The sequence below is a fragment of the Oncorhynchus keta genome, unplaced genomic scaffold (assembly GCF_023373465.1).
Source record: "Oncorhynchus keta strain PuntledgeMale-10-30-2019 unplaced genomic scaffold, Oket_V2 Un_contig_30111_pilon_pilon, whole genome shotgun sequence".
Taxonomy (NCBI): domain Eukaryota; kingdom Metazoa; phylum Chordata; class Actinopteri; order Salmoniformes; family Salmonidae; genus Oncorhynchus; species Oncorhynchus keta.
In genome coordinates, this window is record NW_026286897.1 from 1 (window position 1) to 19,065 (window position 19,065).

General features: G+C 47.0%; 1 protein-coding gene across 1 annotated transcript in view; it reads left to right on the forward strand.

Annotated features, from left to right (window-relative positions):
• The first annotated feature begins 588 nt into the window (after nucleotides 1-588).
• Nucleotides 589-19,065, forward strand: part of LOC118380860 (nuclear respiratory factor 1-like) — a 37,929-nt gene continuing 19,452 nt past the window's right edge. Inside the window, exons 1-6 of the mRNA XM_052507593.1 lie at nucleotides 589-751; nucleotides 9,488-9,601; nucleotides 13,143-13,346; nucleotides 15,179-15,277; nucleotides 15,721-15,801; nucleotides 17,402-17,512. Of these exons, the coding sequence (XP_052363553.1) occupies nucleotides 629-751; nucleotides 9,488-9,601; nucleotides 13,143-13,346; nucleotides 15,179-15,277; nucleotides 15,721-15,801; nucleotides 17,402-17,512 (732 nt within the window). The 5' untranslated portion in view covers nucleotides 589-628. The remainder of the gene's footprint in view (nucleotides 752-9,487; nucleotides 9,602-13,142; nucleotides 13,347-15,178; nucleotides 15,278-15,720; nucleotides 15,802-17,401; nucleotides 17,513-19,065) is intronic.

The window sequence follows — 19,065 nt, forward strand, 5'->3', positions numbered from 1 at the left end:
AGTTTTGACCCAAGGTACCAAATGCAAATTGATATGTTTTTTATTTAATTTAATAATAACTTTTATTTAAAAAGCCTGCAAGTCAGTTAAGAACAAATTCTTATTTTCAATGACTACCTATATTTTAGGCCTATATTTATTTTGTTTGCAACTATAGTTGAAGTGTTTTCTATTTACCTTTTTTTGTTGTTGATTTTAAAAACTAATATTTTATATTTTGTTTCATGCTTAATTGAAAATTTGCACAAAGGTTCTAAATAAAATAAATAATCAAATATGAGTAAATACCTTTATTTGTTGAGTTTAATTCAAAATGTAATAAGAAATGGGCCTTTACGTGTGGTCATTTTATATAAACTATTTATTCATTGAATTGACAGAAAATGTGCTATATCGTGATATGTATCGTTATCGGGATATGAATTGACCTATGTCAGGATATGAGGTTTTGGCCATATCGCCCAGCCCTAGCCTGCAATTTTCGCTATGTCACAATGTTTGGTTCTCAGACAGCTTTTACAAAGTTAGGGATAACCTTCCCTTGACCTTTGCCCCCTACTCTGGGTTGTCCACTAACCCATGTTTTTCCTACCCCTCCTTCTCCCTGCAGGTGAGGAAGTACAAGGGCATGATCCTGGAGGACCTGGAGAACGCCCTGGCCGAGCACGCACCCCCCGGGGGGGAACTAACCTCCGAGCTGCCCCCCCTCACCATTGACGGCATCCCTGTCTCTGTGGACAAGATGACACAGGTGAGCCCATAGAGAGACGATACATTGAAACACACAGCTATATTTCTTCATGTTTATGGGTGAGATGAGAACCATCGTCTGGCCAGCAGATGGAGCCAGTTGGTTATAAATCCCTCACTGCTCAGACTATGGTTTCATGCGTTGGCTACGCTAGAAAATGACATGCTTCAAGGTCAAATGCCCCTTTTTGGTCAATTTCGTTAAGGTTTTCACCTGTTCTCAAGATACTAGTTGCCACTAGTTTCTCCAGCATGAGTTGCTCGTTAGAACTATAGATCCTATTTGAATCTAGTTTGTAATCTAATATTTTCATGAGACAGATTTGGAATCCACAATGATCCAAACAAGGCTTTCCGATATGCCCGTTTAAGAGGCAGATACCAAATGGAGGATATCAGGGTGTGGTGCCAGTCCAGTATGTGAGAGAAAGTAGTGTTAACCAGGACACAGCATTCAGAGTTCTGTTCTGTAGGCACGAAGCGGACTGAAACAGGGAGGTGCTATCTGAACTTATCCAAAACGTAAGAGGCACTCATTTTTGTTTTTCCATTCCAAAGTGTTTTGCTTCGCTGTGCCCTAATGAACACAGCCCAGAGATGGCTCACAGAGTAGTCATCATCCCAAGTGGCGCTAGCTTGTTTACTTCACTGCTGACACAGTCATTGGATCGTCATCATCAGAGACTTGGTACCATACATCGCCCTCAGAGACACTACCCCAGGACGAGGGGACAGAGGCAGCCAATCACTGAGTCCGCAGGGATAGAAACAGCCAATCACAGGGCCCATAGGGAGAGGAGCGGCCAATCCTGTCTCCTCTGGGGCAGGCGTTATAGAACCAGGAAGAATCTTGATGGTTGTTGTTTTTGTGTGTTTTTTTCTGAGTTGAGGGGAGGAGGATCTGTTGCCTTACTTCACTCTGCCAAAGCTGGTTGACAATGGGGTTACGGAAGGTGGTTTTATTTTTTAATTTAACCTTTATTTAACCAGGTAGGCCAGTTGAGAACAAGTTATCATTTACAACTGCGACCTGGCCGAGATAAAGCAAAGCAGTGTGACACCAACAACAACACAGAGTTACACATGGAATTAACAAGCATACAGTCAATAACACAATGGAGAAAAAAAATGGGAAGAAAATAGTCTATACGGTGTGTGCAAATGGCGTGAGGAGGTAAGGCAATAAATAGGCCATAGTAGCGAAGTAATTACAATTTAGCAAATTAACACTGGAGTGATAGATGTGCAAGTAGAAATACTGGTGTGCAAAAGAGCAGAAAAGTAAATAAAAACAATATGAGGATGAGGTAGGTAGATTGGATGGGCTAATTACAGATGGGCTATGTACAGCTGCAGCAATCGGTTAGCTGATGTTTAAAGTTAGTGAGGGAAGTATCAGTCTCCAATTTTTGCGATTCGTTCCAGTCATTGGCAGCAGAGAAATGGAAGGGATGGTCGGCCAAAGGAGGTGATCAAATCAAATGCATATACAGTGGGGCAAAAAAGTATTTAGTCAGCCACCAATTGTGCAAGTTCTCCCACTTAAAAATATGAGAGGCCTGTAATTTTCATCATAGGTACACTTCAACTATGACAGACAAAATGAGAACAAAAAAAATCCAGAAAATCACATTGTAGGATTTTTAATGAATTTATTTGCAAATTATGGTGGAAAATAAGTATTTGGTCAATAACAAAAGTTTATCTCAATACTTTGTTATATACCCTTTGTTGGCAATGACAGGGGTCAAATGTTTTCTGTAAGTCTTCACAAGGTTTTCACACACTTGCTGGTATTTTGGCCCATTCCTCCATGCAGATCTCCTCTAGAGCAGTGATGTTTTGGGGCTGTTGCTGGGCAACACAGACTTTCAACTCCCTCAAGATTTTCTATGGGGTTGAGATCTGGAGACTGGCTAGGCCACTCCAGGACCTTGAAATGCTTCTTACGAAGCCACTCCTTCGTTGCCCGGGCGGTGTGTTTGGGATCATTGTCATGCTGAAAGACCCAGCCACGTTTCATCTTCAATGCCCTTGCTGATGGAAGGAGGTTTTCACTCAATCTCACGATACATGGCCCCATTCATTCTTTCCTTTACACGGATCAGTCGTCCTGGTCCCTTTGCAGAAAAACAGCCCCAAAGCATGATGTTTCCACCCCATGCTTCACAGTAGATATGGTGTTCTTTGGATGCAATTCAGCATTCTTTGTCCTCCAAACACGACAAGTTGAGTTTTTACCAAAAAGTTATATTTTGGTTTCATCTGACCATATGACATTCTCCCAATCTTCTTCTGGATCATCTTCAGGCGGGCCTGGACATGTACTGGCTTAAGCAGGGGGACACGTCTGGAACTGCAGGATTTGAGTCCCTGGCGGCGTAGTGTGTTACTGATGGTAGGCTTTGTTACTTTGGTCCCAGCTCTCTGCAGGTCATTCACTAGGCCCCCCCCGTGTGGTTCTGGGATTTTTGCTCGCCGTTCTTGTGATCATTTTGACGCCACGGGGTGAGATCTTGCGTGGAACCCCAGCTCGAGGGAGATTATCAGTGGTCTTGTACGTCTTCCATTTCCTAATAATTGCTCCCACAGTTGATTTCTTCAAACCAAGCTGCTTACCTATTGCAGATTCAGTATTCCCAGCCTGGTGCAGGTCTACAATTTTGTTTCTGGTGTCCTTTGACAGCTCTTTGGTCTTGGCCATAGTGGAGTTTGGAGTGTGACTGTTTGAGGTTTTGGACAGGTGTCTTTTATACTGATAAATTCAAACAGTTGCCATTAATTCATGTAACGAGTGGAGGACAGAGGAGCCTCTTAAAGAAGTTGTTACAGGTCTGTGAGAGCCAGAAATCTTTCTTGTTTGTAGGTGACCAAATACTTATTTTCCACCATAATTTGCAAATAAATTCATTAAAAATCCTACAATGTGATTTTCTGGATTTTTTTTTCTCATTTTGTCTGTCATAGTTTAAGTGTACCTATGATGAAAATTACAGGCCTCTCTCATCTTTTTAAGTGGGATAACTTGCACAATTGGTGGCTGACTAAATACTTTTTTGCCCCACTGTATATCCCTTCGTACATCAGCTGATATCTCAAAGTTCTGCATAGAAACCCAGCCTAAAACCCCACAACCTGCAAGCAATGCAGGTGTTGAAGCACGTTGGCTAGGAAAAACTCCCTAGAAAGGCCAAAACCTAGGAAGAAACCTAGAGAGGAACCAAGCTATGAGGTGTGGCGGGTGGAGATTATAACAGAACATGGCCAAGATGTTCATAAATGACCAGCATGGTCAAATAATTTGTCTGGGAAAGGGTAGCACGTCCAGTGAACAGGTCAGGATTCCATAGCCGCAGGCAGAACAGTTGAAACTGGAGCAGCAGCATGGCCAGGTGGACTGAGGACAGCAAGGAGTCATCATGCCAGGTAGTCAGTCCTGAGGCATGGTCCTAGGGCTCAGGTCCTCCGAGAGAAAGAAAGAGAGAATTAGAGAGAGCATACTTAAATTCACACAGGACACCGGATAAGACAGGAGAAGTACTCCAGATATAACAAACTGACCCTAGCCCCCTGACACACAAACTACTGAAGCATAAATACTGGAGGCTGAGACAGGAGGGGTCAGAAGACACTGTGCCCCCATCCGATGATACCCCCAGACAGGGCCAAACAGGAAGGATATAACCCCATCCACTTTGCCAAAGCACAGCCCCCACACCACTAGAGGGATATCTTCAACCACCAACGTACCATCCTGAAACGAGGCCGAGTATAGCCCACAAAGATCTCCGCCACGGCACAACCCAAGACAGGAAGGTCACATCAGTGACTCAACCCACTCAAGTGACGCACCCCTCCTAGGGACGGCATGAAAGAGCACCAGTAAGCCAGTGAATCAGCCCCTGTAATAGGTTTAGAGGCAGAGAATCCCAGTGGAAAGAGGGGCACCGGCCAGGCAGAGACAGCAAGGGCGGTTCGTTGCTCCAGAGCCTTTCCGTTCACCTTCACACTCCTGGGCCAGACTACATATGACCCACTGAAGAGATGAGTCTTCGGTAAAGACTTAAAGGTTGAGACCGAGTTTGCGTCTCTGACATGGGTAGGCAGACCATTCCATAAAAATGGAGCTCTATAGGAGAAAGCCCTGCCTCCAGCTGTTTGCTTAGAAATTCTAGGGATAATTAGGAGGCCTGCGTCTTGTGACTGTAGCGTACGTGTAGGTATGTACGGCAGGACCAAATCGGAAAGATGGGTAGGAGCAAGCCCATGTAATGCTTTGTATGTTAGCAGTACAACCTTGAAATCAGCCCTTGCCTTGACAGGAAGCCGGTGTAGGGAAGCTAGCACTGGAGTAATATTAAAATGTTTGGTTCGAGATGGGATTCTAGCAACCGTATTTAGCACTAACTGAAGTTTATTTAGTGCTTTATCCGGGTAGCCAAAAAGTAGAGCATTGCAATAGTCTAACCTAGAAGTAACAAAAGCATGGGTTAATTTTTCTGCATCATTTTTGGACAAAGTTTCTGATTTTTGCAATGTTACATAGATGGAAAAAAGTTGTTGGCTTTGGGGATGACCAGTGAGATATACCTGCTGGAGTGCGTGCTACGGGTGGGTGTTGTTATGGTGGCCAGTGAGCTGAGATAAGGCGGAGCTTTACCTAGCAAAGACTTATAGATGACCTGGAGCCAGTGCTGCTGGCGACGAATATGTAGCGAGGGCCAGCCGACTAGAGCATACAGGTCGCAGTGGTATTTGGGGCTTTGGTGACAAAACGGATGGCACTGTGATAGACTGCATCCAGTTTGCTGAGTAGAGTGTTGGAGGCTATTTTGTAAATGACATCGTCGAGGATCGGTAGGATAGTCAGATTTACGAGGGTATGTTTGACGGCGTGAGTGAAGGAGGCTTTGTTGTGAAATAGGAAGCCGGTTCTAGATTTAATTTTGTATTGTCGATGTTTAATATGAGTCTGGAAGGAAAGTTTACAGTCTAGCCAGACACCTAGGTATTTGTAGAGTTCCACATATTCAGAACCGTCCAGAGTAGTGATGCTAGTCGGGCGGGCGAGTGCGGGCAGCGAACGGTTGAAAAGCATGCATTTAGTTTTACTAGTGTTTAAGAGCAGTTAGAGGCCACGGAAAGAGTGTTGTATGGCATTGAAGCTCGTTTGGAGGTTAGTTAACAGTGTCCAAAGAAGGGCCAGATGTATACAGAATGGTGTCGTCTGCGTCGAGGTGGACCAGGGAATCACCCGCAGCAAGAGCGACATCGTTGACATATACAGAGAAGAGAGTCGGCCGGCCTACAGGCCCTCCGATTTAGCACACTGAACTCTGTCTGCGAAGTAGTTGGTGAACCAGGCGAGGCAGTCATTTGAGAAACCAGGGCTGTTGAGTCTACCAATAAGAATACTGTGATTGACAGAGTGGAAGGCCTTGGCCAGGTCGATGAAGACTGCTGCACAGTACTGTCCTTTATCAATGGCGGTTATGATATCGTTTAGTACCTTGGGAACCAGATTGCACAGCAGAGAAGGTACGGTGGGATTCGGAATGGTCAGTGATCTGTTTGTTAACTTGGCTTTCGAAGACTTTACGGGGAGGGTTCTGGAGCACCTGGAAAACCAGGTCAAAGCAGTATCCCAGGACACTCACCTGGCTGGGGCCAGAGTGACGGGAGAGTGCGCGTTTTGTGGAGATGCAGTCTGTCGACTTCTACTCTGCTGAATGGGTGTTTCTTTCAAAAGAGATGATCTCAATGAGACAAACCTGTATACATGTAAAGGTTAAATATAGTAGTGGAGTGGAAGACATGGTTGTGCCAGGAGAAAGGCTCAAATAAGAGGTGGTAAGATGGATAGGGATTGAGTGACAACCAGGGGAGGGGAGTCAGCCTGACTATCCCTGGAGAGGCTCATCTGGCTGGGTTTGGGGAGTTCACGAGAGGGCCCTGGTGGCTGGTGGCATGGAGAGCCTAGGAGCAGCAGGTGAGTCAAGAGACCAGCGAGGGTGAGCCAGCCCATAATTACAGCTCTTTGGGTTTGGAGTGGCTGGCTGCTGATTGGCTGATAGCCTGCCGGATTAGACTAAAGGGAGGGGGGGTTAACGCCACACACAGTCACTAATTAGGCCATCTGTCCCCCAATTCACCCCCTCACCAGCTACAGGTGGAGAAACAGAGGCACTGAGGAGCTTACTATAGCTGTTGCTACCTGCTACATTAGTAAACTAGTCTTTGTCGGTCTCCATTTTATCAACTCTGACAAATGTGTTTGTGTTGTTTTTGAGAGGGTTTCTCCAAGCGCTAATTCACTGGCTGCAACTACAGCAGAACGGAGACGATGACGGTTCAGAATGGCTTTCTCAAAAACCATTTATAGTATGTTATCACCAGAGGTTACCTATCCATGTTTCAGACTATCCAGAGCCAGTCAAGGCACCGCCATTTTGTCTACTCTCTTAGAACACAGAGCAAACTGGATAGCTGTGTGGTGATTCTATTTTTAGCCATATTTACTCAGTGGCCCCGGCCCCAGTATTACCAGGGACACTGAGGACATGGAGACGAAACCCACCCCAGCTGCGGAAGACACACACACCCACCCCCTTCGTCTCCCAGGAAGAGGGGGAAAATCAGAATAAATAAATGAGGAAGCCTCTTATGCAATAGTTATGAAATAGTTTGGATGAGTCCAAGCAATCAGGCTTCATTGTGGTTAGTCGTCAATCCTAACTGTTCAGAGTACAGCACACCACTAAAACAGTATGGAGAATGAATGAAACATCATCCACCTACTACTGGTTTAAAACTACCACTGAATCTCCTCTGGTGTCTACAGCAGTCTGTTAACATGCTAATCTCACTGAATCTCTTCTGGTGTCTACAGCAGTCTGTTAACATGCTAATCTCACTGAATCTCCTCTGGTGTTTACAGCAGTCTGTTAACATGTTAATCTCACTGAATCTCCTCTGGTGTCTACAGCAGTCTGTTAACATGTTAATCTCACTGAATCTCCTCTGGTGTTTACAGCAGTCTGTTAACATGTTAATCTCACTGAATCTCCTCTGGTGTTTACAGCAGTCTGTTAACATGCTAATCTCACTGAATCTCATCTGGTGTTTACAGCAGTCTGTTAACATGTTAATCTCACTGAATCTCCTCTGGTGTCTACAGCAGTCTGTTAACATGTTAATCTCACTGAATCTCCTCTGGTGTTTACAGCAGTCTGTTAACATGTTAATCTCACTGAATCTCCTCTGGTGTCTACAGCAGTCTGTTAACATGTTAATCTCACTGAATCTCTCTGGTGTTTACAGCAGTCTGTTAACATGTTAATCTCACTGAATCTCCTCTGGTGTCTACAGCAGTCTGTTAACATGTTAATCTCACTGAATCTCCTCTGGTGTCTACAGCAGTCTGTTAACATGTTAATCTCACTGAATCTCCTCTGGTGTCTACAGCAGTCTGTTAACATGCTAATCTCACTGAATCTCCTCTGGTGTCTACAGCAGTCTGTTAACATGCTAATCTCACTGAATCTCCTCTGGTGTCTACAGCAGTCTGTTAACATGTTAATCTCACTGAATCTCCTCTGGTGTCTACAGCAGTCTGTTAACATGCTAATCTCACTGAATCTCCTCTGGTGTCTACAGCAGTCTGTTAACATGTTAATCTCACTGAATCTCCTCTGGTGTCTACAGCAGTCTGTTAACATGCTAATCTCACTGAATCTCCTCTGGTGTCTACAGCAGTCTGTTAACATGCTAATCTCACTGAATCTCCTCTGGTGTCTACAGCAGTCTGTTAACATGCTAATCTCACTGAATCTCCTCTGGTGTCTACAGCAGTCTGTTAACATGCTAATCTCACTGAATCTCCTCTGGTGTTTACAGCAGTCTGTTAACATGTTAATCTCACTGAATCTCCTCTGGTGTCTACAGCAGTCTGTTAACATGCTAATCTCACTGAATCTCCTCTGGTGTCTACAGCAGTCTGTTAACATGCTAATCTCACTGAATCTCCTCTGGTGTCTACAGCAGTCTGTTAACATGTTAATCTCACTGAATCTCCTCTGGTGTCTACAGCAGTCTGTTAACATGCTAATCTCACTGAATCTCCTCTGGTGTCTACAGCAGTCTGTTAACATGTTATTGAATTGTGGTTAATCTGGCCAGTGCAAAATGGGTGTCTTTATCTGGATGTTGTCAGTTTGTTAACATGCTTAACTCACTGAATCTCCTCTGAGTGTTTCAGTCTGTTTTCTGCCCATGCTAATCTCACTGAATCTCATCTGGTGCAGCAGTCTGTTAACATGCTAATCTCACTGAATCTCCTCTGGTGTTTACAGCAGTCTGTTAACATGCTAATCTTCAGGTCTGTTAACATGCTAATCTCAGAATCTCCTCAGTTTACAGGTCTGTTAACATGCTAGGTTTCAGTCTGAATCTCATCTAGTGCTACAGTTCAGAGCCTGTTAACATGTTAATCTCAGTCTCCTCTGGTGTCTACAGCAGTCTGTTAACCTCTCACTGAGCCTGTCTATAGACAGTCTGTTAACAGTGCAGTGTGGTCTCCTTTTTAGAAATCCTATTTCTGGGCCCAGTCCACCTCAGCAAGCTGCTGGTAGGTAATCAGTGCCTCTTTCCTCCCCCTAGTCAAGGGTGTGTGTGTGTGTGTGTGTGTGTGTGTGTGTGTGTGTACCACTCACCCCCGTATCTTGTTTCCTCTGGTCAGGCCCAGCTTCGAGCGTTCATCCCAGAGATGTTGAAGTATTCGACGGGCAGGGGCAAGCCTGGCTGGGGCAAGGAGAGCTGCAAACCCATCTGGTGGCCAGAGGACATCCCCTGGGTTTACAGCAGTCTGTGAGGAACAGAAACAGATCTCAGGTTGAAAAATCTTTCCTCTGGAGGATTGACTCCTGGTATCATTCAATGTTAACATGGTAATCTCACAATGTTGAATATGGTAGAGTGGAATTGACTCCTCTGGTATCATTACAATGTTGAATCTGGTAACATGCTAATTCTCACTGTATCATTACAATGTTGAATCTAGGAGGATTGACTCCTGGTATCATTACAATGTTGAACATGGTAGATGGTAGAATCTCCTCTGGTCTACAGCAGTCTGTTAACATGTTGAATATCACTAGGAATTCTCCCTGGTATCATTACAATGTTGAATATGGTAGAGTGGTAGGAGGATTGCCTCCTGGTATCTCAATGTTGAATATGGTCTGGTAGGAGGATTCTCCCTGGCAGTTACAATGTTGAATATGGTAGATGGTAGGAGGATTCTCATCTGGTGTACAGAGTCTGTTAAATGTTAATATCACTGAATCTCCTCTGGTGTCTAGGAGACAAGCCTCCTGTATAACAATGTTCTAATGGTGGACTGAGTTCTCCCTGGGACAATCATTACAGCTATAAGTCTGGTAGAGACAGAGTAACATGTTAATCCAGCTATGAATCTTGGTGGGACTGAGTTCTACCAGGGACAATCTGTTAACATGGTGGGACAGAGTTCTACCAGGGACAATCCAGCTATAATAACTGGTGGGACAGAGTTCTACCAGGGACAATCCAGCTATAATAACTTGGTGGGACAGAGTTCTACCAGGGACAATCCAGCTATAATAACTGGTGGGACAGAGTTCTACCAGGGACAATCCAGCTATAATAACTTGGTGGGACAGAGTTCTACCAGGGACAATCCAACTATAATAACTTGGTGGGACAGAGTTCTACCAGGGACAATCCAGTCTATAATAACTTGGTGGGACAGAGTTCTACCAGGGACAATCCAGCTATAATAACTTGGTGGGACAGAGTTCTACCAGGGACAATCCAGCTATAATAATGGTGGGACAGAGTTCTACCAGGGACAATCCAGCTATAATAACTTGGTGGGACAGAGTTCTACCAGGGACAATCCAGCTATAATAACTTGGGACAATCAGTCCAGGTGGTCCCTAATAACTTGCCACCCAAGTTCAGGACAGAGTTCTACCAGGGACAATCCAGCTATAATAACTTGGTGGGACAGAGTTCTACCAGGGACAATCCAGCTATAATAACTTGGTGGGACAGAGTTCTACCAGGGACAATCCAGCTATAATAACTTGGTGGGACAGAGTTCTACCAGGGACAATCCAGCTATAATAACTTGGTGGGACAGAGTTCTACCAGGGACAATCCAGCTATAATAACTTGGTGGGACAGAGTTCTACCAGGGACAATCCAGCTATAATAACTTGGTGGGACAGAGTTCTACCAGGGACAATCCAGCTATAATAACTTGGTGGGACAGAGTACCAGGGACAGAGTTCTACCAGGGACAATCCAGCTATAATAACTTGGTGGGACAGAGTTCTACCAGGGACAATCCAGCTATAATAACTTGGTGGGACAGAGTTCTACCAGGGACAATCCAGCTATAATAACTTGGTGGGACAGAGTTCTACCAGGGACAATCCAGCTATAATAACTTGGTGGGACGAGTTCTACCAGGGACAATCCAGCTATAATAACTTGGTGGGACAGAGTTCTACCAGGGACAATCCAGCTATAATAACTTGGTGGGACAGAGTTCTACCAGGGACAATCCAGCTATAATAACTTGGTGGGACAGAGTTCTACCAGGGACAATCCAGCTATAATAACTTGGTGGGACAGAGTTCTACCAGGGACAATCCAGCTATAATAACTTGGTGGGACAGAGTTCTACCAGGGACAATCCAGCTATAATAACTTGGTGGGACAGAGTTCTACCAGGGACAATCCAACTATAATAACTTGGTACCAGGGGACAGAGTTCTACCAGGGACAATCCAGCTATATAATAACAGAGTTCTACCAGGGGTGGGGACAGAGTTCTACCAGGGACAATCCAGCTATAATAACTTGGTGGGACAGAGTTCTACCAGGGACAATCCAACTATAATAACTTGGTGGGACAGAGTTCTACCAGGGACAATCCAGCTATAATAACTTGGTGGGACAGAGTTCTACCAGGGACAATCCAGCTATAATAACTTGGTGGGACAGAGTTCTACCAGGGACAATCCAGCTATAATAACTTGGTGGGACAGAGTTCTACCAGGGACAATCCAGCTATAATAACTTGGTGGGACAGAGTTCTACCAGGGACAATCCAGCTATAATAACTTGGTGGGACAGAGTTCTACCAGGGACAATCCAACTATAATAACTTGGTGGGACAGAGTTCTACCAGGGACAATCCAGCTATAATAACTTGGTGGGACAGAGTTCTACCAGGGACAATCCAACTATAATAACTTGGTGGGACAGAGTTCTACCAGGGACAATCCAGCTATAATAACTTGGTGGGACAGAGTTCTACCAGGGACAATCCAGCTATAATAACTTGGTGGGACAGAGTTCTACCAGGGACAATCCAACTATAATAACTTGGTGGGACAGAGTTCTACCAGGGGACAATCCAACTATAATAACAGAGTTTACCAGGGGTGGTGGGACAGAGTTCTACCAGGGACAATCCAACTATAATCCAACTATAATAACTTGGTGGGACAGAGTTCTACCAGGGACAATCCAACTATAATAACTTGGTGGGACAGAGTTCTACCAGGGACAATCCAGCTATAATAACTTGGTGGGACAGAGTTCTACCAGGGACAATCCAGCTATAATAACTATTGGTGGGACAGAGTTCTACCAGGGACAATCCAACTATAATAACTTGGGACAGAGTTCTACCAGGGGACAGAGTTCTACCAGGGACAATCCAGCTATAATAACTTGGTGGGACAGAGTTCTACCAGGGACAATCCAGCTATAATAACTTGGTGGGACAGAGTTCTACCAGGGACAATCCAGCTATAATAACTTGGTGGGACAGAGTTCTACCAGGGACAATCCAGCTATAATAACTTGGTGGGACAGAGTTCTACCAGGGACAATCCAGCTATAATAACTTGGTGGGACAGAGTTCTACCAGGGACAATCCAGCTATAATAACTTGGTGGGACAGAGTTCTACCAGGGACAATCCAACTATAAGTTATGTGGAAATGACTTCTTTACTGTTTAAAATATGTTTAGTTATGAAGCATAGGTATCAATGAATACAAATGTACATTTTGTTTCGTGACTTACTTTTTTACATAAAAGAGAACAATATACAAAAAAGTATACCATCAGAATATCATTGCAAGGAAATTACTTAAGTATTGCAACTAAAGCCCAGACTGAATTCAGCTCCGTTTCACTCCACTATATCAATTAGTAAAGTTAAACTACAGTGAAACGTATCGTAATTCTGTCTGGTTTGTGTTTCCTGTACTCTTGAAACCCAATCTACCAGTCCCCTTGTATAACATCTCCTTTTGTTGTGGCGCCCCTCGCTAGGTGTCGTGGACGCAGGCGCTGCGGACCATCGTGAAGAACTGCTACAAGCAGCATGGACGCGAGGACCTGCTGTACGCCTTTGAGGACCAGGTGCCACAGCACACGGCCATGACGACAGCCACCCACAGCATCACCCACCTGGTGCCCTCACAGACCGTGGTGCAGACCATCAGCAACCCCGACGGCACCGTCTCCCTCATACAGGTCAGGTTCCCCATAGGTACAGATCTAGGATCTACCTTAACCAATATTTGGTCAAGCTCCGGGGTAAAGCTTCCCCTAGGAACAGATCTAAGATCAGTTTATTTTTTAGTGGGGAAATGCTAAACTGACCCAAGATCAGCGTCTAGGGGCAACTTAACCCTACTCCAAGTCAAGATTAGGGTCCCAACATTCCGGGAACGTTCTCAAAGTTCCCAGGTTTTTTCAGAAATCCCGATTGGAGGATTCCCTGACTCAGAAGGGAATAAACTGAGAAGGACTTACCAACCTGGGAGTCCTCCAACTGGGATTTTGGAAAGACCTGGGAACTTTGGGTGTGTTTCTGGAATTTTGCAACTCTACTAAGGATCCAAATGGCGCAGTCCTCCCCCTCTCTAGGCGGCCGGCAAGGCCTCCCCTCTCTAGGCGGCCGGCAAGGCCTCCCCCTCTCTCGGTGGCCGGCAGGCCTCCCCCTCTCTCGGTGGCCGGCAGGCCTCCCCCTCTCTCGGCGGCCGGCAGGCCTCCCCCTCTCTCGGCGGCCGGCAGGCCTCCCCCTCTCTCGGCGGCCGGCAGGCCTCCCCCTCTCTCGGCGGCCGGCAGGCCTCCCCCTCTCTCGGCGGCCGGCAGGCCCCTCTCTCGGCGGCCGGCAGGCCTCCCCCTCTCTCGGCGGCCGGCAGGCCTCTCCCTCTCTCTGCGGCCGGCGGGGCCTCTCCCTCTCTCTGCGGCCGGCGGGGCCTCTCCCTCTCTCGGCGGCCGGCAGGCCTCCCCCTCTCTCGGCGGCCGGCAGGCCTCTCCCTCTCTCTGCGGCCGGCGGGGCCTCTCCCTCTCTCTGCGGCCGGCGGGGCCTCCCCCTCTCTCGGCTGCTGACAGGCCTCCCCCTCTCTCGGCGGCCGGCAGGCCTCCCCCTCTCTCGGTGGCCGGCAGGCCTCCCCCTCTCTCGGTGGCCGGCAGGCCTCCCCCTCTCTCGGCGGCCGGCAGGCCTCCCCCTCTCTCGGCGGCCGGCGGGGACTCCCCCTCTCTAGGCGGGCCGGCGGGGCCTCCCCCTCTCTAGGCGGCCGGCGGGGCCTCCCCCTCTCTAGGCGGGCCGGCGGGGCCTCCCCCTCTAGGCGGCCGGCGGGGCCTCCCCCTCTCTAGGCGGGCCGGCGGGGCCTCCCCCCTCTCTAGGCGGGCCGGCGGGGCCTCCCCCTCTCTAGGCGGGCCGGCGGGGCCTCCCCTCTCTAGGGGGCCGGGGCCTCCCCCCTCTAGGCGGGCCGGCGGGGCCTCCCCTCTCTAGGCGGGCCGGCGGGGCCTCCCCCCTCTAGGCGGGCCAGGCGGGGCCCCTCTCTAGGCGGGCGGCGGGGCTAGGGGCCGGCCCCTCCCCTCTCTAGGCGGCCGGCGGGGCCTCCCCCCCTCTAGGCGGCCGGCGGGGCCTCCCCCTCTCTAGGCGGTGATTAAAAGATGCCCTGGATGATGATTTGGAGGGATATAATCCATGGGAAGGATTTGGCTGTTTTGTACTCAAGCCAGGCTGCCCATTGTAATCTCCCTTTCCCCACTCCTCTCTCTTTCTCTACTCCTCTCTCTCTCTCTCTCTTTCTCTCTTTCTCTCTCTTTCTCTCTCTCTCTCTCTCTCTCTTTCTCTCTTTCCTCTCCCCTCTCGCTTTCTCTCTCGCTTTCTCTCTCTCTCTTTCCCTCTCTCTCTTTCCCTCTCTCGCTTTCTCTTTCCCTCTCGCTTTCTCTCTTTCCCTCTCTCTCTCTTCCCTCTCTCTCTCTCTCCCTCTCTCTCTCTCTTTCCCTCTCTCTCTCTCTCTCTCTCTTTCCCTCTCTGCCCCTCTCTTTCCCTCTCTGCCCCTCAGGTGGGCACAGGGCAGACGGTGGCTACTCTGGCCGACGCCTCGGAGCTGCCAGGCACAGTGACCGTGGCCCAGGTCAACTACACTGTGAACGACGGAGAGGTACACACACCACACACCTCATCAGTCTCTCAGAACACAAACACACACACTTACAAATACACACACTTGTAGAGACACCTGATTCTCCTATCTGATGACTGTATGCGGTTGTAATGGCAGTCCCTCCTGTGTGTGAGATGTGTTACTACTATTCTGTGAGGAGTGTTAGATGTTACTGTCTCCAGGGTAGTGAACATGGTGTGTAGCTGAAAGGTTTCTCTAACTGGCTCCATTACACACTTTTAGGCAATATGCCCCTTTACACCTTATCACTTTTAGAATAAATAAATAAATAAATACTAAACGATTTTGATGGCGTTTAAAGCCTGAAGGTCGTTTTTCTGCAGTGTGCGGACAGCGTTTCCTCTTTTTGAGATGCTAATGTTAACCATCTCCTGATTCCTAATTGGCATATATCATTCCTCACCTCTCCTCGGCAATAGTTGATGTGTGGTGAGCTTTCTGGCGCAAAGGGGCAGTCCAGACCACACCCAGGTGGGTTCTACACATTGGTCATGGATGAGGTGATTTCCCCCTTACTATTTAAAGCGCTGACAGGGATTTTTCTGCCATTGAAATCCTTGGGCGGGCCGCCTAAACGTTTTATCCAGTCACCTATGTCCATACAGTGAGGGAGAAAAACGTTTTTATTTTTTAGCGATTTTCGGGATGGAAAAACACTTTTCAGTGTAAACTTAAATGACAGATATAACAGATTTAGGAAAGACTATATATATATATATATATATTAGAATATGATCTTTTGAGAACTAACAATCAAAGTAAAAACAATCAATTTAGCAGTATTGATTTTGTTATTATGTTTGAGCAAAATAACACGGCATTAACCATGGCAGAACTGCAGGAAATGTGCTTTAAAACTGCAATATCTTCTCTCAGCTCCATGGAGAAATATGAAGAACTACAGAAAATTAACATTTAAAACCCCCCGAAAAATGATCTCCGCTCCATGGAGAAATGTGAGCACTGCAGGAAATTAACTTTTAAAACCTCCTGAAAATGATCTCAGCTCCATGGAGAAATGTGTAGAACTGCGAGAAATTGGCTTAAAATGCAAATAATACTGTACACACCATCAAGATGAGGGCCTTTTAAATTCAGCTGTGCCTACGGGCTGACTGCGCCCGTTGCCACGCCCACCACCTAAGCCCTTTTTTGATCCAGAAAAAACCCTGCGCTAATGTAAAAAGCGCCATAGAAATCAGTCTTGTTTTTGTTATGTTAAGTGTTGTACAACATGCAACACTGTGGTAGACCTTACACTCTGGGATCCTGCGATACTGCTAGCCATAGATGTGCACACATTAATAAATAATCCTATTGGTTTATTGTCTTATTTCATTTTCAAGACATGATACAAGGCTTTGGTTTTAAACACAATTTTATAATACTCCACTTTTATGCGTTCTGGCCTCCTGAGTGCGCAGTGGTTTAAAACACTGCATTGCAGTGCTAGAGGCGTCCCTACAGACCCGGGTTCGAACCCGGGCTGTGTAGCAGCCGGCCGCGACCAGGAGACCCATGAGGCGGCACACAATTGGCCCAGCGTTGTCCGGGTTGAGGGAAGGTTTGGACGGCCGGGATGTCCTTGTCCCATAGCGCACTAGCAACTCCTTGTGGCAGGCCGGGGGCGTGCATGCTGACTCCAGTCGCCAACTGTGCGGCGTTTCCTCAGACACACTGGGTGTGGCTGTCTTCAGGGTTAAGCGAGCAGTGTGTCAAGTAGCAGAGCGGCTTGGCGGGGTCGTGTTTCGGAGGACGCATGGCTCTCGACCTTCGCCTCTCCAGGGTCCATAGAGGAGTTGCAGCGATGGGACAAGATGAACTACCAATTGGATATCATGAAATTGGGGAGGAAAAAAAGCTTTTAATCATTTTAATCAACAAAAGAAAAAGCTTTTATGCGTTGTCTGAATATGTTGGCCAACAAAACATTTTTATTGTAATTTGCATGATCTGGTATTTGTAGGATTGTCATATCACTATGCCTTCATCTCTTGCTGAGGAACATGTCATGTTTACTGTTCTGTAACCCTGAAATGCAACTTCATACTCTGTTTCAATATCATTGCTGAATAGCAAGTTCTCTTTACTCTTCACCAGAATATGTCGGTGTGTCGCACGTTACCGATGGAGGTGTCGCCACAGTTTATTGTAAGCGGCAGATCTACTTCACATTTTATGTTCATTGACTACGACAAATGTTTGTCGGAGGTTCATACTCGTTTTTGTTTGTCGTAGTGTAGAAACACCCTAACTCTGCCTCTCTCTGTCACTTCCTCCTCTCTTACTCTCTGTCACTTCCTCCTCTCTTACTCTCTGTCACTTCCTCCTCTCTTACTCTCTGTCACTTCCTCCTCTCTTACTCTCTGTCACTTCCTCCTCTCTTACTCTCTGTCACTTCCTCCTCTCTTACTCTCTGTCACTTCCTCCTCTCTTACTCTCTGTCACTCCCTCCTCTCTTACTCTCTGTCACTTCCTCCTCTCTTACTCTCTGTCACTTCCTCCCTCTCTTACTCTCTGTCACTTCCCCCTCTCTTACTCTCTGTCACTTCCTCCTCTCTTACTCTCTGTCACTTCCTCCTCTCTTACTCTCTGTCACTTCCTCCTCTCTTACTCTCTGTCACTTCCTCCTCTCTTACTCTCTGTCACTTCCTCCTCTCTTACTCTCTGTCACTTCCCCCCTCTCTTACTCTCTGTCACTTCCTCCTCTCTGTCACTCTTCTCTTACTCTCTGTCTTCCTCCTCCTTACTCTCTCTTACTCTCTGTCACTTCCCCCTCTCTTACTCTCTGTCACTTCCTCCTCTCTTACTCTCTGTCACTTCCTCCTCTCTTACTCTCTGTCACTTCCTCCTCTCTTACTCTCTGTCACTTCCTCCTCTCTTACTCTCTGTCACTTCCTCCTCTCTTACTCTCTGTCACTTCCCCCCTCTCTTACTCTCTGTCACTTCCCCTCTTACTCTCTGTCTTACTCTCTGTCACTTCCTCCTCTCTTACTCTCTGTCACTTCCTCCTCTCTTACTCTCTGTCACTTCCCTCCTCTCTTACTCTCTGTCACTTCCTCCTCTCTTACTCTCTGTCACTTCCTCCTCTCTTACTCTCTGTCACTTCCCTCCTCTCTTACTCTCTGTCACTTCCTCCTCTCTTACTCTCTGTCACTTCCTCCTCTCTTACTCTCTGTCACTTCCCCCTCTCTTACTCTCTGTCACTTCCCTCCTCTCTTACTCTCTGTCACTTCCTCCTCTCTTACTCTCTGTCACTTTCTCTGTCACTTCCTCCTCTCTTACTCTCTGTCACTTCCTCCTCTCTTACTCTCTGTCACTTCCCCCTCTCTTACTCTCTGTCACTTCCCTCCTCTCTTACTCTCTGTCACTTCCCCCCTCTCTTACTCTCTGTCACTTCCCCCCTCTCTTACTCTCTGTCACTTCCCCCCTCTCTTACTCTCTGTCACTTCCCCCTCTCTTACTCTCTGTCACTCTCTGTCACTTCCCCCTCTCTTACTCTCTGTCACTTCCTCCTCTCTTACTCTCTGTCACTGTCACCCTCCTCTCTTACTCTCTGTCACTTCTGTCCTCCTCTCTTACTCTCTGTCACTTCCCCCTCTCTTACTCTCTGTCACTTCCTCCTCTCTTCTCTCTGTCACCCCTCTCTTACTCTCTGTCACTTCCCCCTCTCTTACTCTCTGTCACTTTCCCTCCTCTCTTACTCTCTGTCACTTCCCCCCTCTCTTACTCTCTGTCACTTCCTCCTCTCTTACTCTCTGTCA